Raw genomic sequence first — 26511 nt, 5'->3', positions numbered from 1 at the left:
AAAATAGCATCTCTATTTATGGACTGAAACTGAATGGTGGGCCTGACACTGTATACGCTGCTGGGGCAAGTGACAGCTCCAAAAGAGAGGTGAAAGAATTAATGCTGGGGGTGGCACGGCTGAATTGGCACTAATGGGAACAAAATAACATCTCTGTTTATGGGCTTAAGCAAAAGAATGGGGCATAAACTTAAAATGCAGGGGCCCCAATCTGTCTCTAACTCAAGAGAGCATAGTTCTATCATGCAGTTACAAGTAGAAGAGTGGCTCTGCTAGTGACAGTTGGAGTTCATTGTGTATACTCTATGCCACCATGATTTTAAGGAGACGTTGAGCCAGGGTTTTTATGCTGACTGCCAGATTTGGAGTCATTTAGGATTTTTTTCCCCTGAAATGGGGAAATTGGCATTAGCCAAATGGGTTTTTTTTTACTTCCCCTGGATCAACACTGTAGGGGATTGTAGGGTTATAGGTTGGACTTGATGGACTAATGTCTTTATCCAACCTCATCTACTATGTAACTATGTAACAAAAAAGGCTAACTGCGGGACATACTTGCACCCCCTTGCCAAACTCACCCAAACCTCAGCTGGGGGGAAGCCTCCACTCACCCCAAGGGCCACAGGTCCGACTTCTACACCCAATACATGTAAGGCGCAGAGGGATCGGAGAGGACAGGGCTGTTTCCCTCCTGATGACACTAGGTCCCTCAGTGGCGGTAGTTTGGGAGGGAGGGGGCCTTAACGTGTTTCAGACCCAGGCAGTTGTTGTCCTCTTGGAAGAAATCTCCTCTCTACCGCCAGCGAGGGTTTGCGGAAACATGTCCGTCATATTCTGCACCGATTGCTTGTGGCAATCATTTATGCAATTTTTTATTTATTTATTTTTTTCCTCTCCCCTACCAAAACGAAGGACGAGATTTTTTTCTTATACCGGGGATCGAGGATTGCAAAAATCCAGTATTGTTTACTCTCCATGATGTGAATTATGCCTTTGTCTCTTGAAAAGTAACCCAACATGAAGTCAGCCATGTGTGCCAGAGTTTTACTTGGCATGACTTCGCTACCCCAACTGTAAGAGTCACTCTCCATTTTCCACTCCTCTTCACACCATCCATGCTGAAGCAATGGGATGCACTGAACTTCCCCTCAAGCCTCGTGTGGGACAGTGACATCAAATGCTACTTCATCCCCCTCGTCTTCCTCCATCACCCAACGGTGCGAAGATGACAGGAGTGTGCTCTGACTGTTTTCAGTGTAGCGGAGGCTACTTTTCACTTACTATTATTATTTATTTATTATGCTTACTTATATAGCGCCATCATATTCCGCAGCACTTTACAGACATTGATGGTCACTGTCCCATATAGGGCACACAATCTACATTCCCTATCAGTATGTGTTTGGTGTCTTACGAAAATGGCCGCACTTTCACCAGTATACCAGGCACAATGGTGTAGGTTTCAAACAACCTTTGCACCAACAAGTTGAAAACGTGGGCCATGTGTGGACCGTGTTTGAGTCTGGCAAGCTCCAGATCTGCTACCAGGTTCCAGCCATTATTACATACGCCAACATGCCTGGGCCCAGGTGCAGCGGGAAAAACCACATTGGCGTCGCATCGAGGATGGCATCCCTAACCTCGGGGCGAAGTGTGTTTTCTGTCAGCCAAGCTGATGAGCTTCAGCACGACCTGCTTACATCTCCACACCCCACTGCTGAAGCACTTACAGGTCGCAGGTGTGGTTGAGGTTGCAGCGGAGGAGTAGGCTTTCAGAGAGGCCCTGCCAGGAATTTTGGGCTGGGAGAGAAGATAGCCCACCCCAGTTTGCACCCTGGGCCCATCCTCAACTACATTCACCCGGCTTGTCATTACAGAGAAGCAGTGTCCCTGACTGCAGGCGCTTGTCCATGCATCCGTGGTCAAGTGGACGTTACAGCAAAGCGCGGAACTCAGGGCCCGACTAATGTTAGGGGACACGTGCTGGCGCAAGGCAGAGATGGCACACCAACAGAGGTAGTGACAGCTAGGGGCATCATAGCGAGGTGCCGCAGCTGCCATCAGCTCACGGAAGGCATGAGTCTCCACTATCAGGAACGGCAACATCTCCTGGGCCAGCAGTTTTAAGAGGAGTCCGTTGAAGGCTTGGGCATGTGGGTGGGTTGCGCTGTACTTCTGCCGGCGATGAAAGGCCTGGGAGATGGGGAGTTGCTGGGAAGAGGCGCATGATGGTGCAGGCAAAAGGAGCAGTGGCAGGAAAAGGGGAGGATGAGGGTGAACTCCCCAAATTGTCAGAGGCAGATGTGGCGGTGACCTGGCTGGTGGTCTGGACTGCAGCGCCAGCACTAGCGTCACTGAGGATGGGTTGCTGGTCCACAACAACTAAATCACCCGGAGATGGCAGATGCTCCAGTGTTTGGGCATCGGACACACAAAGTCGTCTGGTAGTTCCTGGGATTGGTGAAGTGGTTAGACTGAGTGAGGAACAGATAAAGGACCTGAAAACATCTCCTGGGAGGGGGGAAATGTGGGATGACTGTGCTGGGAAGATTGGGCATGTTGGGAGGAAGGAGGACCAGACTCTAGGCAAGGAAGAGGACTTGAGGTAGTAGCTGATTGGCTGGTGGATAAGGAGCTGTAAGCATTATCCGCTAGCCATTAACACCTGTGCCTGGTGCTCGGTCCTGTTCAGTGTGGTGCCCTGCTTAACGCAGCTATCATGTCAGGGATTGTGATGAGTGCATGCTAATGTTTCTTTAGCTTAAAATTTGGGTTTCTGTACATACAATTGGGGAGAAAAGAAGGTTTTCAGGTATTTTTCCACTTTCATAGAGGTTTTTTTTGATTGTGGAAAGTGTCTAGTTGATGGTCTGTGATAGTAGGGTAAAACTGTGACTTGGGCGTGTTGGGCGTCCCCTGCTGTCCCAGTTGCATTCCAGAGGTGTTGTCATCATTTGCTGAGGTGTCATAGTGGACTTGGTGACCCTCTTGAATAGAATAGTGGTTTCCCCTGAAAAAAACTTTTTTTTTCCCATAGACTATAATGGATTCGATATTCGTTCAAATAGTTGAATATTGAGGGGTTATTTGAAACGAATATCGAATATTTTACTGTTTACTCATCTCTAGTGAAGTGTGAATCCCTTTAGGATTTCACAGAGTTCTCCTAATACATTACAGTCAATGTGCTCTCTAAATCAGGCCTTTAAAGTTCTTAGATCAGAAATATTGATAAGAACTAAGGCATGTATGATTTTTTTCTTATTACTACATAGTAAATGTTACAAAAGAAGAAATATCCATGATTTTTTTTTTTTTTAACTTATATTCCACTTCTTGTATTCACAGATCAGATATATTGATAGGAACTATTGCACATATTTATTTTTTTAAGCAGCATTCCAATTCTTGTATTACAGTATAACTTATATTGATAGTTAAAAAAAATATCTGCTCATTCTTGCATTTTATAACATTTGCTTCTGGCTTACCTTGGATTCTGCTGCTTTTGGGCACCGCAAAGGAATGCTTGTTGTTGTTGAGGTCATTTAGTTGTTGAAAGTGCTCAAAAGTCACTTTTACATAATTTTTTTTCTGCCATTTTAAAAATTGCAGAGTACGGTCCAGTAATACATATTTTTATAGGTTTGCTTCCATGTAGTGACATAGAATATGTAGTATTTCACCACTTAGAGCTCTAGATCTATAACCAGTTAATTTACCAGCACCAAATATAGGATACATACAATATAACACTGTGTTGGATCTATGCAGTATGTATAGAAGTCTGGCTCAGATTTACTATGCCTTGTATGTCAGTTTTCTGGTGTACAGGGCATAAAAAGTTGCACCTGTTTTTGTGCAAAATATCTTCACCACTTTCCTGAAAAGGGGATGTGACAAAGGCCATTAAGCCCCACCAGATTTATCATCTTTTATGCCAGAAATCTGGTGGAAATGCATGGCAGCTACAAGCTGTGTACATTTTCCCCCAGGTGAATAACCCGGTGGAGTGTGTGCCTCATATGAGGAGGCATACGCTGTGTCATATATAAGGCACACCCTCAGCCAGCTCTGGGAGTATGAAGATTGGTGTTTAGTAATGCTAGTCTTCATAAATCTGCTCCTATATTTTATACATAGATAGCTTATTTGAGTTTGATCATCATTTTACTGCTTCTGTTCTTATGGGTTGGGGCCCTGTTGAAACTGCTACTCCATTTTGTGTGTAACATGAGCCTATTTATGTTTGTATTTTACAGATTGCAACAGAAGATCATGGGCAGGAATTAATGCAATGTCTGGCAAAAGAATCTTACTTTGTAGACTTTTTACGAGACGCTCCAGAAGCAACAGGAGATGAACCAGATGATGCTGATCTAGAAGCACCTAAAATCTATGAACCTATTCCTTCATTTGAAAAGCTCTCAGACAGGCTTGATATGTTCATGCAGCAGTACAATGAAACAGTCAGAGGAGCCAGAATGGATTTGGTGTTTTTCAAGGTAAATGGACAAGAGCACTTGTAAATACATAACAGTTTTAAATACTGCCCTATGTGGCACAAATATGAATGTCTTCAGACTCTCATTTAACTTGAAGAAGAAAGTAGAAAATATCTTACTTTGAGGAAAGGGCCCTACATAGTGAAGCTCAACAACAACAACAACAAAAAAACTGCTGAAAAAATTGCGGTGTAAGTGAATCACATCTTTTTTTACAGCGCTTTTCAGAAAAAGTCTGCAGGGTTTTCAACTGCAGACTTTTTAAAACGTTATACCTATGCAGAAAAGCACCAGCGTTTCCATAGGCATAATTGACATTCCGTGATTTGCAAACACGCTTTTCCACTGGGGATTGTTTTATGCAATGTATGGAAGGGAAGAAATTAGCCAGAATCCCATCCACTTTGCAGGTACTGTAAAATGCGTCATGTCTTGATGGACATACAATAGCAGTTTTTACATCAAGTTATATTTGGTACAGTATAAAAGTTCCATATATTCCCTATTGTATCCTTTACATAAACAAATTTAGTCCTTTCTTGGACAAACTATAGCGTTTGTTAGCACTTTTGTTATTGTGGACTTTTTATGTGACTTACACTTTCTCATAACAATACCTAACGGCCCCTTCATGTGGCGCAAGCGCACCGCTCATTTAGACACCTATACACATGTCCGAGCGCTTCAAAACAGAGCCCATTGATTTCAATGGGAAACGCGCGTATATGCCGATATACATGCGCTTCCTATTGAAATCAATGGGCTCTGTTTTGAAGCGCCGCGCTCGGACACGTGTATACTAGAGATGTGCGAACACTGTTCGATCAAATAGATATTCAGGCCGATACATTGAACTACAAGAGCAAGAATGACCTCCCAAAAATGGCCGCCGGCCGGCATGCGCAGTCGGCTCTACTAGTGTCTCACTGGCAGAGCCAACTACGCAGGCGTCGGAGGTGACGCAGGAGGAAGACGACAGAGAAGGGGAGGATCCAGCCGAAGGTAGAGGCGTCGCAGGATTGTGTTCTCGAGCAGCAGTAGGGGCGCCCCCATTGCATTTTCAGCGCTAGGGCCCGCCCCCATCGCTGCCAGAGAACTAATTTACACACCGGTAAAAACCGGTATTTCTAAGGAACGGTGCGGCGGAGATCACATCTAAAGGTAAGAGACGAATAGCCTTTCTAAAGGCTATTCCGACGTCTTATCCACAAAAAAAGAGGTTTTAATGGTAGAATCCCTTTAACTATAAACTGGAGGGGTCACTATGAAGCATCTAGGAATTAAGGAAGCATCGAAGCTCCAAACTGAAAAAAAAATTACAAATATATGAGAAATAAGCTTTCTTCTGTTTTTTTTTTAAATTATTGCTTTGAATTGCTTTCATACACAGGGCATTGAGTCAACCGCTATAAGTACCTGGGTGTGCTCCTCAATAATAAGCTGGACTGAGAAGATCACCTGGATGCACTGCACAGAAAGGGGCCACTTCTTAGTGCCTTTTTCAACTCAGTAGTAGCATCAGCCATCTTCTTCACAGTGGCGTGCTGGGGGAGTAGCATATCAACCAGGGAAAGTAATAGGCTCTACAGGCTTATTAGAAGGGCCAGCTCTGTCCTGCAGAGCCCCATGGACCCAGTACAGGTGGTGGGTGACAGAAGGATACTGTCCATGTTGAGTGACTGACTGTTTCACCTTAAACAGGAGATGGAGTTTTTTCTCCTCGCTGCGGTTAGACTGTTCAATCAACACACTAAGTACAGATCACTCCATACAGAGAACTAAAAGATCCTTAAGTTGTGATATCCCTTCTACTATTTTCTTTAGCTTTTTATCTGTACCTTCTGTCACTGAAATGACTCTACCGTGGAACTTTTGTATCTGTATTTTGTATTATTATTGTATTATCTATGTGTCTGTAACACACTGAATTTCCCCATGGTGGGACTATTAAAGGATTATCTTATTTATCTTTTTTGTTTGAAAAATAAGGGATGTTTTTAACATTAGAGTGAATGTCTGCATTCTATTTGTTTAGTTAGTCTATTCTTCTGATCCTACAGTGTTGGCCAAAAGTATTAGCACCCCTGCAATTCTGTCAGATAATACTCTTGTTCTTCCAGAAAATGATTACAGGCACAAACTCTTTGGTATTAATATCTTCATTTATTTTGCTTGCAATGAAAAAACACAAAAGAGAATGAAAAAAAAAGTCAAATCATTGATCATTTTACACAAAACTTCAAAATTGGGCCGGACAAAAGTATTGGCACCCTCAGCGTAATACTTGGTAGCACAACCTTTAGACAAAATAACTGCGAACAACCACTGCCGGTAACCATCAATGAGTTTCTTACAATGCTCTGCTGGAATTTTAGTCCATTCTTCTTTGGCAAACTGCTCCAGGTCCCTGAGATTTGAAGGGTGCCTTCTCCAAACTGCCATTTTGAGATCTCTCCACAGGTGTTCTATGGGATTCAGGTCTGGACTCATTGCTGACCACTTTAGAAGTCTCCAGTGCTTTATCTCAAACCATTTTCTAGTGCTTTTTGAAGTGTGTTTTGGATCATTGTCCTGCTGGAAGACCCATGACCTCTGAGGGAGACCCAGCTTTCTCACACTGGGCCCTACATTAAGCTGCAAAATTTGTTGGTAGTCTTCAGACTTCATAATGCCATGCACACGGTCAAGCAGTCCAGTGCCAGAGGCAGCAAAGCAACCCCAAAACATCAGGGAACCTCCGCCATGTTTGACTGTAGGGACCGTGTTCTTTTCTTTGAAGGCCCCCTTTTTTTTTCTCCTGTAAACTCTATGTTGATGCCTTTTCCCAAAGAGCTCTACTTTTGTCTCATCTGACCAGAGAACATTCTTCCAAAACGTTTTTGGCTTTCTCGGGTAAGTTTTGGCAAACTCCAGCCTGGCTTTTTTATGTCTCTGGGTATCCTACCATATAGTCCCTTTTCATTCAGACGCCGACGGATAGTACGAGTTGACACTGTTGTACCCTCGGACTGCAGGGCAGCTTGAACTTGTTTGGATATTAGTCGAGGTTCTTTCTACACCATCTGCACAATCTTGCGTTGAAATCTCTCGTCAATTTTTCTTTTCCGTCCACATCTAGGGAGGTTAGTCACAGTGTCATGGGCTTTAAACTTCTTGATGACACTGTGCACGGTAGACAAAGGAACATTCAGGTCTTTGGAGATGGACTTGTAGCCTTGAGATTGCTCATGCTTCCTCACAATTTTGCTTCTCAAGTCCTCAGACAGTTCTTTGGTCTTCTTTCTTTTCTCCATGCTCAATGTGGTACACACAAGGACACAGGACAGAGGTTGAGTCAACTTTAATCCATTTCAACTGGCTGCAAGTGTGATTTAGTTATTGCCACCACCTGTTAGGTACCTCAGGTAAGTAACAGGTGCTGTTAATTACACAAATTAGAGAAGCATCACATGATTTTTCAAACAGTGCCAATACTTGTTTCCACCCCCTTTTTAAAGTTTGGTGTGGAATTATATCCAATTTGGCTTTTTGACAATTCTTTTTGTGGTTTTCCATTGAAGACAAATTAAATGAAGATAATAATACCAAATAATTTGTGATTGCAATCATTTTCTGGAAGAAAATGAGTATTATCTGACAGAATTGCAGGGGTGCCAATACTTTTGGCCAACACTGTATGACCGATCAGAATAGTGGATGAAAACATTGCAGTGTGAACTGACATAAGTATATATTATTTTTACTTCAAGCCTAATTCGAAAAAGACCTGGAACATTCATTTAACCCAATTGATTTTTCTACATTTGATATTTATTTCTTCTTAGTAGAAGTCTTTGAACTGCATATAAGAATCAATATGGACACTTTTACAATGCTATTTTGCATTAATATTTTTTAGAACAAATCCAGGAATGGAACTTGCAGAGAAAATGTACTCGTATATGGGAAGATCTGTATTTCTTTTATACCTAGCAACTTGTCAGCAATGTCTCTGAAAAAAATGAAGTATTCCCTATTCAAGTAGAGGATTGACTCTCACATTATCAGCCAGCTGACATTAGCACATTAGGTTCTTTATTTATCTAACTAACTTGTGTCACATACATACAACTTAAATCCCACTATGTAACTTAGAGAGTGCTCAGCCTATGTAAAGCTCTTTCTTTTAAATAGCTGAGATTGACTTTCTTATGCTTTACAAAAACACCATTTACGGCAGTTCTTAAATAATGCATGACCCCAACCACAATAGACACACCAAAGTCAATTGTATGTAACAGATTCCCTAAAACTGTGTCTCTTTCTCTTTGTTATGGCAAAGAAAAGGAATAATGTGTAAATCAGAATGTCATCATATCATGTACTAATCGAAAGTGGGGAATAAGTAAATGGTGTTCTATACAGTCTGTAATAATAGGATAACTGGGCTATTCATTTGAGAGACCTATGGTGCCAGAAAGCATCAATGTATTACATGATTCTGTAGAATGTATTTGCTGCTAATAAGAAAAACATTATCTTGTATTGACCTATTCTATAACTTTAATTAGGTAGTAGCATTGTACATTGTCATTATAAGTAGACTGAAAAGCACTGACAATAACAAAGAACTCATTTGTGTCTTTTGTATTAAAGTGTACCTTCAGTTATCAAACAGGTTTCATAAATGAATCCTAGAATTGAATATAAGAAACTTTTCAATATATCAAATTAATAAAATAATTTTGTTCCTCAATTTATGAAGTTGGTTTCTTCCTTCTGCCTTCCTTTAGGTCACATTCACACAACCCTTGTTATCTATGGTGCTAGAAGTCCCTGACTCCTAGTGACATACTGTCCCACTGTGTCACTAATAAAATGATAACATAGATTACAATGTTACTTTCGCTTGTGCTATTCATTTAGAAAAAGCTGTTTTAGGCAGGGAACCTTGCGAGTTTGGCGAGAAAAATCACAATGTTTTACATTCAGGGCAAAGTGGATGGGATTCTAGTGAATCCCATGCCACGTTGAGGTAAAAACCTCACTGCGCACATGCTGCAATTTCCAAAACAGGTGCAACAAGTAGCTGCACTGGCATTGACTGCCATAGGAACAGCCTTATTAAATATATTTTTAATTAGATTTAAGATTAAAAAATAAAATGAATCTGTAGTAACTGTGATGTGATGGCACACTTCTCATTAAGGCCAGGTATTCATAAAAGGAATACCATCCTTGCCTCCTAAATATTTAGTATAGTATGAATTATATGATAGACTAATTCATTAATGGCTTTTTTTTTTTTTTTTTACATTATTCAGGATGCAATGATTCACCTTATAAAAATATCTCGCATAATACGGACTCCACAAGGAAATGCATTGCTGGTTGGTGTTGGTGGTTCAGGGAAGCAGAGCTTGACTAGATTGGCTTCGTATATAGCAGGATACCAGAGCTTCCAGATTACTCTGTCAAGGTAAGTATTTGACCGCATTAATTGTAAAATTTACCAGAGCTGCAGCTGAGCAACTGTCACCATTTAGCCAAATATTGATATAGCCTGATAACATTTCCCAGTACTGAATGCCTGTTTAGGAATGAATTGTACTGATGTCCTCTGTAAATGACCATGCAGGATTATTATTAGTTACTGTAAAAATTTCAATAAAAAACAGTTTAGAAAGTTTTCACAATGACTATGCAATCCTGTGGGCAGAACAAACTATGCAATTTATACGAAGGATGCACATTACTGTAAATTCAAAGAAACCTGCCAATAGGGTTAGGACTTGTATGGCTATTTTATGAATCTCCACTCTCACCAACAGATTATGTCAGGGGCAAGCTGAATTGGGCATGTTGAATCTGAACACTTAGTCCTTTTATTGTCAAGGAAATTAAGCCAATAGAAATAAGCCAGCTTTATAGATCTGAGGAAGTGGTCGGAGGGCAGGATATGCATGATGGGACAGCTTTATTTAGGGGGACACCTTAAGTCGTTCCTTATGCTACAGGAAGAATTCTTCCTCCCTCAAAGCGATTTCTTCAAATACCTTCAAGTCAGACATCTCTTTCAGTCACGCGCAGCTACTGGCCCTGTATTTCCTAAATTAGCCCTCCATTTATGGTGGCCCCATGCCGAGAATAGGGGAGGATCTTCAGCGTTCTACAAACTTCTTACCAAACCCTCTGAGCGGACCACTCCAGCCTGTTTATCTCATTGGGAATCTGATCTTAATCGATCGATTCCTCTCCAAGACTGGTACGCAGCACTGAGCTTTGTTAGGAAAGTCTCTAGAGGGGCGGCTCACTGGGAAATGGCCTGCAAGATATCCCTTAGGTGGTACCAAACCCAGACTCAGTTGGCACATATGTCTCCCTCCCATTCCAACCTTTGCTGGAGAGGCTGTGGTGCCATTGGCACTATGCTACACATATGGTGGGACTGCTCTCCGGTCTCGGCCGTCTGGACTTCAGTCTTACAATTTATGTCACAATTGTCTGGTCTCCCACTACAGCTGTCCCCAGGACTGGCACTTTGTTTTCTAGACTCTGCATCCCTCCCTGACGCTCTGAGTACTGTACTTGGACAGATTGCCTTAGCTGCGAGACTGATGATTGCTCGACATTGGAAGAGTACTTCATGTTTTACAATAGCAGAGCTCATCCAACACGTACATCTAGCCTTTTTCTCTGGAAAGATTGCTAGCCTCCAAAAACCATAGTTATGCTAAAACGAGTAAGAAGTGGTCTCTTTGGTTCGACTATATTGCGCGTGAAAATATATCCCTGGGCGACTGATTACCCCTTGGTGTTACTACTGCTTTTCCCCCTGATTTCCCCCCATCCCTGTTCTACTGAACAGCTGACCGCAACATGTCATTGAGTCATAACCTACCTTTCCCCTCGGTTATGTTTTTGTTACTCCCCTATTTACCTTTTCTGGAAGAGCCTATTATGTCATATTGTGTTATTCCATATTATATTATATCATGCATTGACATTTCTATTGCACGTTTCAAATGTTATTGCTGTGGCCTATAATTTCCCAGAGTGTTAACAATGCCTCTGCTAGTCTTCTTTTCTCCTTACTTGGCTCTTCATCCCTATGTTCTTGTTTTATCTTATATGTGCAATCGAAAAGCTGTTTGTTTCTTGTTTTTCTCAATAAAAACTATATTTGAAAAAAAAGAACAAAAAAAAAAAAGAAATAAGCCAGCTGCTTTCTCCCCTCTTCCCTTTCAAAGAGTTTTACATTTACCACTTATTTGTTTTTGCAATTTCTCTGACCTTACTATGAGTTTGCTGAGACTCCTAGGATGACATGGGCACTGCAAACAGGGTAGAATGTGTGGAACCAGCAGCAACCAGGACATGTGTTTGGGCAAGGAATGAATGGCTCCTAAGTGAAACAAGAATTTGGTTGCTAGAGTGGGAAGAGAAAGATGAACTTACTCCACTGGCACAGATCAGGTGTTTCACTGCAGAAGGGTGCAAATAAGCACCAGGAGTGTAGTTCCTTAAAAGAAGGTGTGGAGCAGTAAAAAAAAAAAAAAAGGGTTCTCATCCTGGGGACACAAAAAGTCTGTATGAGAGACAAGTGGAAGGAAAATGTTTTGTGAGAAGGTGACAGGAAAAGTGCTGGAGCCCCACTATATCAGCCCCAGGTTTCTGCCATATGTGTGGTCTAGGGCCGGTCTGGAATAGGCCTCAGCGCCAGGTGTGGATCCTGGGATCATTATTAGGCCATAAAAGCCTACACAACTTGCATCTCAGTGCAGATCCAGGGAGTCAGAGGAGGCACGTGGGTCTGTCCTGTTGCTCTGAGTCTGGTGAGACTGTATTGTGCTTATTGGTTTGTTTGTGTGGCTGTTAGTAAGCCACCTGTATAGTTAGTTTAGTTTATTTTTACTGTTCAGTTAGTTGCTCAGACGAGCAGGATTTTGTTTCTTGTTGTTTTGCTTGAAGTTAAGGCTCTATTTTATTTTGCTCATCTTGTGCCTGAAGTCAAGGTTTATTTATTTTCCTGGTTTTTTTTTTCTAAATAAACTTATTTCCTGCATATTTTGTGGCCCTGTCTCTGACTTGTTGGGTCCGCACCACTGCTGCTACCAAGCTACCTTCTCCACAGTTGCTATAATTTTTGTAAGCTAGTAGAGAAATGCGTTCTCAGACATGGTAGCCTGCAGTATCCTAAGTGGCGGACAGGCAAGGATTCAATTTGTGATTGTTATTTTTGTTGATTTGCAACTTTTTAAATAAACCCGACCACCAGTCAACTTATTCCTATGTCTTGTTGACAGCATGATATGGATAGAGACACAGTGCCTTTTGACCCAGGCAAAGCATCCCGAAAAAGAACTATATCTACTAAGTACTAGGTTATATATAACTGGTAATATCCTTGTACTTGCTATTTCCAGCAAATTTTATCCACTTAAAATTTGATTACTTTCAAAAGTGTACATCTGAGCATGTGCAGAAAACAATGGACACAAAATCACGGACAGCAACTGATGGCTATCAGTTACTGTCCATTTTAAGTCCATTGCCCATAGACTTCAATGTTAAAAAAAAAATAATGGACACTTGCCGTCTGTCAAGAATCCGTTTTTTAAAATGTACACAAAAGTCCTGCATGTAGGATTTTTTGTCCGCTGGAAAAAAACCGACTTCTGATGAATTGTGTGTAAACGGACACAAATGGATATTAACCCCTTCCCGACATCCACCGTAATAGTACGGCGCTGCTGGGAAGAACTTCCTGCAAACCGCCGTACTACTACGGCGGCTGCATGATGCACACACAGAAACTGTGTGCGCACCATGCCCTGCGGGTGTCAGCTGTATGTTACGGCTGACAATGCCCTGTAACACCCGAGGCATCTCAGGGGTTTTGGGATATTATGGTGCCGATCGGCACCCCCCGCAATGGTTTCGGGGGGGGTGCCGATGTTCGTAGGGGGCAGCCCGGGGTCTGATCAGTGACCCTGGGTCTGCCCCATCACTTACCCCTCCACATACTTGGTTGACCCTGCCCAAAAGGAAGCTGTCAGCCCTGTGCGTCTACACAGGCTGACAGCCTCCTCTACACTGCACGTGTATTGCAGCTACGTCTAGTGAAGCAGTAATCGGCAGATCACTGCTTCAATCCCCCATGGGCACAGAAAAAAAAGTGATAAAAAAGTAAAAATAAAAAAGTTTAAATAAGTTTAAAATAAATTAGAAATAAATAAAGCCCCAAAAATCCCTTTTTCCCCATATAAAATGTTTTATTATGTAAAATAAAGAAAAATAGAAAGAAACATTACATATTTGGTATCACCGCGTCCATAATAACCTGAACAATAAAATTAAAACATTATTTAACCCGAACGGTGAACGGCCTAAAAAAACCCGTAGAAAACCGCACAAAATAATGATTATTCACCACCTTTCCCTTACAAAATGTTCAATAAAAAGTAATCAAATGGTCAGATGAAAACCAAAATGGTACCAATAAAAAGCAGAGGTCATCCCGCAAAAAAAATAAGCCCTCAACCAGCTCTGTCTACTGAAAAATAAAAATGTTATGCCTTTCAGAAGATGGCGATGCAAAAATAATTGATTTTTTTCCCTAAATTGAATTTTATTCTGCACAAATAGCAACGCATTAAAAAATCATATAAATGAGGTATCGCCGTAACCGTACTGACCCACAGAATACAGGTAACATGTTACTTATGCTGTACGCTGCAGGGGAAAAAAATAAACGCTAAAAAGCAATGCCAGAATTGATGTTTCCTTTTACATCCCACCCAAAAAGAGTTAATAAAAAGTAGTCAATAAGTTACAGGCACCCCAAAATGGTGGCATTGAAAAGTACATCTAATACCGCAAACACCAAGCCCTCATATGGCCACATTGCCTGAAAATAAAAATCTAGCTTGTACAATGTGAAGACAAAAACCTCAAAAGTCGCCAAATCATTAGGACATAAGTGGCTGCGACTAGAAGGAAATGTATAAGCTGTGCGAGCGTTTTCAGGGGACACTCAATATTTAGAGCTTATGAGATATAATACACCAGCGCTGATCCCCCAGAATGCCCCTCTTCCCCATTTGTGTCATAGGAGCTAGTGGGAAAATAGAATGGGATTTGGTGTACCCAATTTACTCCGCACAGCTTACATATTCATTTCGGGGTTACTAATGCTCATTACATCACTTGATAAATTCTTTAAGGGGTGCGGTTTTCAAAACTGGGTCACTTATCTAGAGGTTTCCACTGTTTTGACACCTCAAGGGCTTTGTAAATGCAACATGGTTCCTGAAACTGATCACAGCCAGATCTGCCCTCTAAAAGCTCCTTGGCGCGCCTTCCCTTCTGCGTCTCCCTGTGCGTCCATATATTAGTTTACACCCACAAGTGGGGTTCTATGGTAGTCCGGAGAACTTGCATAACAAATTGTGGGATGTGTTTTCTACTTTAACCCCTTGTGAATGTGCAAATTCTAGGGCTAAATGAAAATATTAGTAAAATAAAATCAAATTTGAATTTCACCTCCATTTTGTATTAATTCCTGTTAAGCACTTATAGGGTTAAAATACTAGGTATATGTTGTTTTGGCTTATTTAAGGGGTGCAGTTTTGAAAATGGGGTGATTTATGGGGGGTTTTAATACAAGGATCTTTCAAAACCCCTTCATAACTGGATTAGTCCCATAAAAAATTGGTTTTGGAAATTTATTAAAAATTTTGAATATTGTTGTTTCACTTGTAACCCTTCTAATGTCCATAAAAATAAAAGGGTGACTAAAGTTTTATGCCGACCTAAAGCAGAGATCTGGGACATAAGATTTATGATATAATTTTGGCGGTCTGACTATCTGTATGCAATGCACATCATTTCAAACTTTATAAAATGCATATTTTTCAAAATTTCCACCAAATTTCCTATTTTTTCATAATTAAACACAAAATATATCAACCAAAATGTATTACTGACATGAAGTATAATGTGTTAAGAAAAAACAGTCTCAAAATCACTTTGGTAAGTTAAAGCATTCCAAAGTTATTGCCACATAAAGTGACACATGTCAGTTTTGAAAAATCGAGCTTGGTCAGGAAGTCAAAAAGTGCCATGGGGTCAATGGACATTAACGGACACAGATAAAATCCTATTGAAATGAATGGAAATTTTAACGGATTGACGGTTCAGCTAGTGTCCATTGCTAAAATCCTGTGACAGACAATAGCTATAGACACTGCTGACGGTCACCAACAGTAGTGTGAACGCCCCCTAACATACTGATCAGTTCTATTCTATTGCCCCATACACATATCCATGTATTATCATAGGCCTGTGTATGGGGTTTTGAGCATGGTGCAGAAGCCAGCATAGGTTCTTTTCCTGTCTGTTTTATGGCCCTGCTTAAGTAAATTAATGGGCCTGTGCAGGTATGGATGACACAGAGATATCATCCATGTGCCGTCCATGCCTTCACATGAGGTCTAAGCCTGAGGCCACATGTTGCAGAAAAACAGCTTTTTTGATTTGCAGAACACAGCAGAAAATATGCTATAACCTAGTCTCAACAAAGTCAGTGAGATTTTACATATCTCCATATTGGAAAAAATGCTGCAGTGTTTTTCCCCAAAACTTAAAATTGAGAATGCAAGAAAAAAAAAGCAAAACGTAACAAAAAAGCAAGCTGCATTATATTTTTTAGCTGCAGTTCACTACCTGCGGCCTTAACCTTCAGTAGGAATTTTATAAATTCTCTCGACTGCAATAAGCATTATGTGAAATAAGTGTTAAAGTTAAGTTTAGAACGCTGGGATTCCTCATTTAAGGTTGACGCTAGTCTTGCTATGTTATAAATTTTCGTTCTAAGTTGTCGTTGCTTGCAAAACTCTTCACATTTTCCTTGTGTAAATCAATGACTTTAATAAGACCAATTGTCAGTTGGCATCCGAAAGTAATCGGAGCAGTATACAATGGCATGTCTGCTCTTCAGCCTTCAGCCATCTAATGAGTTCAGTGGCCCTTCAGCAGAATACAGGATAATTGCAGGTTTCTATATATGTCGTTCCATGATGACAGATTTTATGTAAAGGAAGAGAAATATTCTTGACCGATAGCTGTTAACCGTGCATCGTAATGATTCAGCAGCTAATGAGTCTAACTCCTTCAAGACACTCATTAATGCAGACTGAAAATGGAGCAATTTTGTTTCTTGCAATAAGGACTCTTGAGCATTTTACAGGATGACGAGGAGACAGAATGTGCTAGCAAAACAGATGTAGTAAATTGACCTCCTGTAGCCCACTGCTTTCTCCTCATCTCATTTTACAAACACACATTTTTAGATAGAAAAGTTCTCCTTGATTCTGAAGATTTCCCTACAGTAAAAAAAAAAAAAAAGAAAAAAAACTCTCATGTGGATGTTGCTGTATCATCAATTGCCATAACTCATACCAGGCTGAGTGTTTAGTTGTATTAAAAGCATTGGCTTACATAGTGGATCTGGTGTACATATATCTTCTAAACTAATTCACTGGGTTTTGCTTAAAATCCAGCGACATAATGTCAGATGTAAATGCTGAAATTCTCCATTCTCCTGCAGAAGTCACTGATTTTTAAACTAAGCGCCACAATGGCCTGAAACATGTTTACATATAAACATGCACTGGCTTGGATTTTAATAAAGATGAAATAGTTTATTTTCTTCTGATTCTGTGTAGTATTTATGCATCACAAATCATTATATATCATGGTAATACAGGATATGCAAGTGCAAGAAAAAGTTAAATAGTATATCAGTAGCAGAGAGAGTAACCTTTTACTTGGACTTACATTGTTATGGATTACAAACAATGACAACTAAATTACCACTCATACCATACAGACTCTAAGGGGGCATTCACACAGAGTAACGCCGAGCGTGTATTACACCCGTACATGCCGGCGTTACGGCAGACTGCCGAACACTTCCCATTCACTACAATGGGAGCGCTCGTAAACGCCGCTGTTACGAGCGCTTCCATTGAAGTGAATGGGAAGTGTGCGGCAGTCTGCCGTAACTCCGGCATGTACGGCTGTAATACACGCTCGGCGTTACTCCGTGTGAATGCCCCCTAACTGTCTAATGACTGAAAAGAAAGTCTGCTTAGGGACCCACCTGAACAGAAACATATATGCATTAAACAGCAGTTAGCTAAGAAACCTTTATAAACATTATAGTCTATGGGGTTCGTGTGGTTTCTGCTCGGTGTTCCGTGCGGAGAGAAAAGTGCTGCTTACTGTCACGTTTTCTTAAAGGGAATTTCTGGTATATTTCATTTAAAGAGGATCTGGCACCAAGTACGAAATACTAACTCCCATTCATCATTTAATGTTCCCTGTGCTCTGAACAATTTGGCACTTTTATTTTTAAAATCTGTCCACTTGCTCAAAAGATGTGGCCCCTGGAGTACCATATATAAATTAGTTCTTTTTCCCACAGTGGGTGGGAACCTTTTGTTTTTCTAATAAATCATGAAAGGGTTACCACTAGAGATGAGCGAGTACTGTTCGGATCAGCCGATCCGAACAGCACGCTCGAATAGAAATGAATGGACGTAGCCGGCACGCGGGGGGTTAAGCGGCCAGCCACCGTCAAAGCGGAAGAACCAGGTGCATCCATTCATTTCTATGGAGCGTGCTGTTCGGATCGGCTGATCCGAACAGTACTCGCTCATCTCTAGTTACCACCCATTTGTGGAATAAGGGCTAATTTACTAATAATTGTCCACATCTTTTGAATGGGTTGACGGATTTTAGAAATAAAAGTGCCAAATTGATCAGAGCACAGAGAGCATTAAAGGGGTTGTCCTATCTATCCTGGTAGCTTATGTAAATTGAAGACTTTTTCCTAAATATATTGCTTTAGAAATTCTGCTTTTTTCTCCTGCTATGTGACCTTATTCCTCCCATTGTTTACACAGTGTTGCTATAACCACGGACCTATAGGACAAGTAGCGTCACTTACTCGCTGCTCTTGCCTGCAGGACAATCCTTCATCTAACTGCAGTTTGCTGATAAAGAGTTTATCTCTCTGTGTAAACACAGAGATAACACTGAGTCTATTCTCTACAAGCATCTGCATATTATTATCTGATCTGCATAAATATTGTAGATCAGATAATACAGCAAGTGAGAAAAAGAGCTTGCAGGCCAAGCTGAAACAGTGAGATGGGAAAACTCCTTTAAAGGATTTTGTATTTTGTGCATAGCGTCAGGTCCTCTTTATGTTTATTGGAGTTAAAGGGGTTTACACAGGACTATTGAAAATTGTCTGATCTCTGGGGCCCCAACTGCTGGGCAGAGGTTATGAGCCTTCCCTTCTTTCTTACTTCACAACTACATTTCATTTCCTTTGGGTGCCATACTCAAATAAATAAAAATTGCTCATGATACAATTTTATGTAGTTTATAAAAAGGCAGGCTAAACCCTAGTATAGTAATATAAAAGACTACTAGATGATTTGTGAGATGGAAATCAAATATTGATAAACCAGGTCACTTAGCTTTGGATAAGTTTACATGCTGCTGGTTTTCATTAGACTTGTGGTCACTGTGGGATTCTCCGATTGGGCGTTTTTTTGTTTTTTCTTCTTTTTTATGGGGTTCAGAGGAGATTAGGGGGTGAAGACTCCTATTGACATTCATATGAAGCTGAAAAACCTAATATTGTATATTTTAGCCAACGATAACTACATCGCTATTGTTATTGTACTAGGGCCATTTACTATTGTTTTTCTCTCAGTCAGTCAGTCGCTGCCAATCCATTGATTTGTGCTGTCTTATTTTGCTGCATATCAACAAGGGAGTGCTATCCACTTAGGAAAAGAAACCAATTTCTATTACATGAATGAATAAATCAATGGCTAAATACATCAATATTTTATTATACTGCTGTCATTAAGCAGAATGTCAATTTGTTTAATACTGTAGTGGTAATGGCTGTTAATATTATACCGTAATATGATGTAATGTACCATTCTAGTGACTTTAGTTTACTTTAATTATTTATTCACTAATGTTCGATCCTTAAGACCATAAACAGGTGTTTAGAACCACAAAAAGGCATGTAAATTTACCTTTTGAGAGATGTAATAGCTGAGTTTCTAAATAGAGCTTTGCTTGGAGCTATTATATGTGAAAAGCAACCAATATTGCTACAGTGTGGAGGTCTAAACAATTAAATTTCAGTCAAACTTCCAGATGGTGTTCTTTAGAAATTCCATTTTGTAAATGTTCTATAATAATGACTTGCTGACTTTTATTTTCTGCTAATTTCTTTTCAAGACCTTTATTATCTTTAAATTTAGCTTAGTTTTTTTTTATTTTTAAATGACCATTTAGATCCATTGTTAGGTTAGATTCACATCTTACATTTGGGGCCCACCAAGGGACCTGAATGACAAAGAGCTGGACTGCTAAAATCTTTGGTTACCTGTGGACACCTGCAAACTCCATAGATTAAAATAGGGTTCACCAGGTGTCCGTTGGATGTCCGCTGTTTTTATACTGAAACCTGCAAAGAGAAAAGTCCTCCATGAATGTAGGAGAACCAGAAAACACTGCACATGCTATCCCACCCTGTCATACTTTATTAATAAATTCTGACTTCTTTCTGTAAAATCTTGCTCATCTTTGTTCTTTCCTTTGTTTATATATTGACAGTTGCTTTCACTTGGTGTATAGAAGGCAGACTCTTGTATAATGCAGGGAAGCTGAGACTTTGAGGTAATTTCAAACAGATATATCAGGCATTTTAGAACAGAGAACAGCGCTGGTGTCTGATAGATGAGATTCTTACCGTTCATAAGATTCCAAGATTGCAGTTATGCCTGTATTTTCTCCAGAGCTATCCCCAGTTTTTTATTATTATTATTTACTTATATAGCACCATTAATTTAATGCTGCTGTACATTTGAGGGTTTACATACAATATACAAAACAAATATAATACTAAGAATGACCAACTGGCATATTGGGATAGAGGGCCCTGCCCGCAAGGGCTTACAGTCTATGAGAGAAGAGGGATAGAGACACAAGGTGAGGGGAGAGGCTGTTCAGACGGTGATGAGGTGATAGTAGTGTTATTGGAGGTTGTAGGCCTTCCTGAAGAGGTGAGTTTTCAGGGCCTTCTTGAAGCTTGTGATTGTGGGTGTCAGTCTTATGTGTCTTGGTAATGAGTTCCAGAGTATGGGGGATGCACGAGAGAAATCTTGGAGACAGCTGTGCGAAGAGCAGATAAGAGCAGAGCAGGAGGTCTTTGGAGGATCATAGGTTACATGTGGGTAGGTAGTGGGAGATTAGGTCAGATTTATGGAGGGGGACAGATTGTGGATGGCTTTGTATGTCAGCGTTAGTAACTTGAACGCTATTCACTGGGCAATGGATAGACAGTGAAGGGATTGGCAGAGGGGACACAGTTTATGGTGGACTGGAGGGGGGCGAAAGTGTTCACTGGGAGGCCATGGAGAAGGGTGTTACAGTAATCTAAGTGGGAGATTATGAGGGCATGGACTAGCATCTTTGTAGCTTCAGGGGTGAGGAAGGAGTGAATTTGATGGATGTTCTTGAGTAGAAGGCGGCATGAGGTGTTGAGGGTTTGCACGTGTGACTTGAAGGATAGAATACAGTCCAGGGTTATTTCAAGGCAATGGACTTGTGGGACAGGGTTAAGTGTGGTTCCATTAACTTTGATAGATAATTCAGGTAGAAGGGCCATACGAGGTGGGTCAAAGATGATAAAGTCAGTTTTCTCCATTTTCAGTTTGAGAGAGCGGGAGGAGAGAAAGGAGGTTACAGGTGCTAGACACTTTGAAACTCTGGAAAACAGAGAGTTAATGTCTGGACCAGAGAGATATATTTGAGATATGTTTGAGTGTCATCAGCAATGGTAATGAAAACTATGAGATTGTATGAGTTGGCCCAGGCTGAGGGTGTAGATGGAGACCAGCAGGGGTCTGAGGACAGAGCCTTGGGGAGAACACCAGAAAGAGGGTGTGGTGAGGAGGTGGTACGCAAGTGGGAGATGCTGAATGTGCTGTTGGTGAGATATGAGGAGATCCAGGAGAGGGCAAGATCTGAGATGTCAAGGGATGAGAGCGTTTCTAACAAGAGGGAGTGGTCAACTGTGCCAAAGGCAGAGGAGAGGTCAAAGAGAATGAGGATAAAGTAGTGACGCTTGGCATTGGCATTTAGTAGGTCATTAGCGACTTTGGTTAGGGCAGTTTCTGTGGAGTGACAGGGTATGAAGCCTGACTGAAGTCTCTCAAAGAGCAGATTGAATGAGAGATAGGAGGATAATTCGGAGTTGATGTGTTGCTCAATTAGTTTTGAGGATGGAGAGGACAGGTCAAGGGATGATTTCTTAAGTATAGGTGTGATGGTGGCATGTTTGGAGGCAGAAGGGAAGGATCCATTTGTTAGGGATAGGTTGAATAGATGGGTTAAGGCTGGAGTAATGACTTCAGTGAGTTTGAGGATGAGATGTGACTGGATCGGTTCAAGCGCGCAAGAGGTAATGTGGAATTTAGAGATTAGAGTGGAGAGCTTTTCATCAGTGACAGTGGAGAAACGAGTTAAAGATGAAGAACACTGAGTAGTTGGGTAGAGTGGTTGCCAGGGGTGTAGGGTGAGATTGTCTCTGGTACCAATTTTACTTTTAAAATAAGAGGCAAAAACATCAGCTGAGAATAGTGACGTCTGAGGGGGCACTGGAGGACCGAGAAGGGAGTTGAAGGTAGTGAATAGCTGTTTGCAGTTCTCACGCCCTTGGTGGTAGGACGTGGTACTGCCTTTGGTCTGCCTTTGGGAAATGGCAGTGGGAACTGCAGTTTTTACTGCACAACCTTTATCTTCCCTTTATCTATCCTCCTGATAAGCTAGACTTTCAGGGTAACTAGCAAAATGCAGCCTTGAGGAAGCCTTGTGTTTGCTATTTCACATATACTTATCTGATTCCTTGTTGTAGCTGGGTCTAAATACATCAAGAGACTGATCTGCATATGGGGGCTGTTTTGTAGAAGGAGCAGTGGATACTTGCTAAGGGCCATTTGTTATCCTTATCTGATGGACCTTTGACTAGTTGCAATGTATATATCTCTATAACAATAGCTCCTACCTGCCCTTGGAATCAGCAGTGTAGCAGACACTATAATCCATATATATCTACCTAATTTTGGGAAAAGGAACTTGGGAGTATGTATATATAATAGGGGTTGGGGTTCTACCTACTCCATCTCCATTAACGGATATATACTCCCTCATTTGTTTTTAATCACATTTTGGGCACTTGTTTATTTTTAATTTTTAACATACCTAATAAAGGTTAAGTTTTAGATTTTACTCCTTCAGTGAATGTATCTACGATACTGAGTAAATTTCCCATCAGTGACTTTATTACAATACATATTTTGTATCACCACATCCATAACAATCCATACAATAAAACCGAAACATTTAACCTATAAGGTGAATGTCAGGGGAGAAAAAAGCCCCCACCTGAAATAATTATTTTTTGCCATCTCGCCTTACATAACAAGTGACCAAAAAGTCACAGGCACCCCAAAACAGTACCAATAAAAAGCACAGGTTGTCCCACAAAAAAAAATCTCAACCAACTCTGTCAATCTATACATAAAATAAACATGCTATGCATCTCAGAAGATGGTTATCCAAAAATAATTGATTTATGTCTCCATATGGATTTTTGTTTTGCAAAAACAGTAACACATAAAATTTTTTGTAAATTAACTAATTGTACCAACCCACAGAATAATGGTAAAAAAAATTAAAAAGGTAAAAAGTTATGCCAGAATTGATGGGGTTTTTTTTTAATCCACCAAGAAATTTTTTTTAAGTTTAGTCAAGTTATAGGCACGCAAAAATGGTGCCATTGCAAAATTAATCTCATATCACAAAAAACAAGCTCTCTTTTGGCTACATTGCCAGAAAAAAAAAAAATGTTGCTTGTACAATGCAGTACATAAGCGTATATTAGGGTACACCTAAATTTTAGAGCTTACAAGGGAAAAGAAGCTAAAAGTGACCCCCCCCCAATCATAGCTACTGGGGAAATAGTAGGGAATTTGGTGTTCCCAATGTGCTCCACACCGCGAACACATTCAATTTTTACCATCCACAGTGCATTAATATCTGGGATTTCCATTGTACTGGTGCATTAGGGGCTTTCCAAATGCGACTTAGCACCTGAAAACTATTTCAGCAACATCTGCCCTCTAAAAGACAAATACTGGTGGTTTAATGCATTGCACTACAATTTAGTGTAGATTGCAATATAATATACAAGCAATCAGAAGATCGAAAGTTAAAGTCCTTTATGGGGGCTACAGTGTTGGCCTAAAGTACTGGTACCCCTGCAATTCTGTCAGATAATACAAATTTTCTTCCAGAAAATGATTGCAATCACAAATTCTTTGGTATTATTATCTTCATTTATTTTGTCTTCAATGGAAAACCACAAAAAGAATTGTCAAAAAGCCAAATTGGATATAATTCCACACCAAACATAAAAAAGGGGGTGGACAAAAGTATTGGCACTGTTTGAAAAATCATGTGATGCTTCTCTAATTTGTGTAATTAACAGCACCTGTTACTTACCTGAGGCACCTAACAGGTGGTGGCAATAACTAAATCACACTTGCAGCCAGTTGAAATGGATTAAAGTTGACTGTCCTGTGTCCTTGTGTGTACCACATTGAGCATGGAGAAAAGAAAGAAGACCAAAGAACTGTCTGAGGACTTGAGAAGCAAAATTTTGAGGAAGCATGAGCAATCTCAAGGCTACAAGTCCATCTGTGTCTACCGTGCACAGTGTCATCAAGAAGTTTAAAGCCCATGGCACTGTGGCTAACCTCCCTAGATGTGGACGGAAAAGAAAAATTGACGAGAGATTACATCACAAGATTGTGCGGATGGTGGATAAAGAACCTCGACTAACATCCAAACAAGTTAAACTTGCCCTGCAGTCCGAGGGTACAACAGTGTCAACCCGTACTATCCGTCGGCGTCTGATTGAAAAGGGACTGTATGGTAGGTTACCCAGGAAGACCCCACTTCTTACTCAGAGACATAAAAAAGCCAGGCTGGAGTTTGCCAAAACTTACCTGAGAAAGCCAAAAACGTTTTGGAAGAATATTCTCTGGTCAGATGAGACAAAAGTAGGAAAAGGCATCAACATACACTCACCGGCCACTTTATTAGGTACACCATGCTAGTAACGGGTTGGACCCCCTTTTGCCTTCAGAACTGCCTCAATTCTTCGTGGCATAGATACAACAAGGTGCTGGAAGCATTCCTCAGAGATTTTGGTCCATATTGACATGATGGCATCACACAGTTGCCGCAGATTTGTCGGCTGCACATCCATGATTCGAATCTCCCGTTCCACCACATCCCAAAGATGCTCTATTGGATTGAGATCTGGTGACTGTGGAGGCCATTGGAGTACAGTGAACTCATTGTCATGTTCAAGAAACCAGTCTGAGATGATTCCAGCTTTATGACATGGCGCATTATCCTGCTGAAAGTAGCCATCAGATGTTGGGTACATTGTGGTCATAAAGGGATGGACATGGTCAGCAACAATACTCAGGTAGGCTTTGGCGTTGCAACGATGCTCAATTGGTACCAAGGGGTCCAAAGAGTGCCAAGAAAATATTCCCCACACCATGACACCACCACCACCAGCCTGAACCGTTGATACAAGGCAGGATGGATCCATGCTTTCATGTTGTTGACGCCAAATTCTGACCCTACCATCCGAATGTCGCAGCAGAAATTGAGACTCATCAGACCAGGCAACGTTTTTCCAATCTTCAATTGTCCAATTTCGATGAGCTTGTGCAAATTGTAGCCTCAGTTTCCTGTTCTTAGCTGAAAGGAGTGGCACCCGGTGTGGTCTTCTGCTGCTGTAGCCCATCTGCCTCAAAGTTCGACGTACTGTGCGTTCAGAGATGCTCTTCTGGCTACCTTGGTTGTAACGGGTGGCTATTTGAGTCACTGTTGCCTTTCTATCAGCTCGAACCAGTCTGGCCATTCTCCTCTGACCTCTAGCATCAACAACGCATTTCCGCCCACAGAACTGCCGCTCACTGGATGTTTTTTCTTTTTCGGACCATTCTCTGTAAACCCTAGAGATGGTTGTGCATGAAAATCCCAGTAGATCAGCAGTTTCTGAAATACTCAGACCAGCCCTTCTGGCACCAACAACCATGCCACGTTCAAAGGCACTCAAATCACCTTTCTTCCCCATACTGATGCTTGGTTTGAACTGCAGGAGATTGTCTTGACCATGTCTACATGCCTAAATGCACTGAGTTGCCGCCATGTGATTGGCTGATTAGAAATTAAGTGTTAACGAGCAGTTGGACAGGTGTACCTAATAAAGTGGCCGGTGAGTGTAGAGTTTACAGGAAAAAAAAGAGGCCTTCAAAGAAAAGAACACGGTCCCTACAGTCAAACATGGCGGAGGTTCCCTGATGTTTTGGGGTTGCTTTGCTGCCTCTGACACTGGACTGCTTGACCGTGTGCATGGCATTATGAAGTCTGAAGACTACCAACAAATTTGGCAGCATAATGTAGGGCCCAGTGTGAGAAAGCTGGGTCTCTCTCAGAGGTCATGGGTCTTCCAGCAGGACAATGACCCAAAATATGATTTGACTTTTTTTTTTCATTCTCTTTTGTGTTTTTTCATTGCAAGCAAAATAATTGAAGATATTAATACCAAAGAGTTTGTGCTTGAAATCGTTTTCTGGAAGAAAATGAGTATTATCTGACAGAGTTAGTGTAAATTTATCAATAAAAAAAGTTATAAAAATAAAAAAAAGTGATCCATTTTTAATGAATATCCCCCATTCTAGCAATATTAAACTACATGGGGGACTTAAAAGTGCCTTCCTCCCCTCACATAATAGACTTAACCCAGTTAGTGTGGAATTTGTTTATCTCAGAGTGACTACGCTGG

At 40.9% G+C, this 26511-nt stretch overlaps 1 protein-coding gene across 1 annotated transcript in view; it reads left to right on the top strand.

Annotated features, from left to right (window-relative positions):
- LOC142200556 (dynein axonemal heavy chain 5-like) overlaps window positions 1–26511 on the top strand; it is a 384102-nt gene that overhangs the window by 207083 nt on the left and 150508 nt on the right. The window contains exons 54-55 of the mRNA XM_075270991.1: window positions 4263–4505; window positions 9809–9963. Coding sequence (XP_075127092.1) covers window positions 4263–4505; window positions 9809–9963 — 398 coding nt within the window. The remainder of the gene's footprint in view (window positions 1–4262; window positions 4506–9808; window positions 9964–26511) is intronic.

Source organism: Leptodactylus fuscus, chromosome 4 (genome assembly GCF_031893055.1).
Source record: "Leptodactylus fuscus isolate aLepFus1 chromosome 4, aLepFus1.hap2, whole genome shotgun sequence".
NCBI lineage: Eukaryota > Metazoa > Chordata > Amphibia > Anura > Leptodactylidae > Leptodactylus > Leptodactylus fuscus.
Note: the sequence above shows the minus strand (reverse complement) of the source record. Positions and strands in the feature narration are given on the sequence as shown.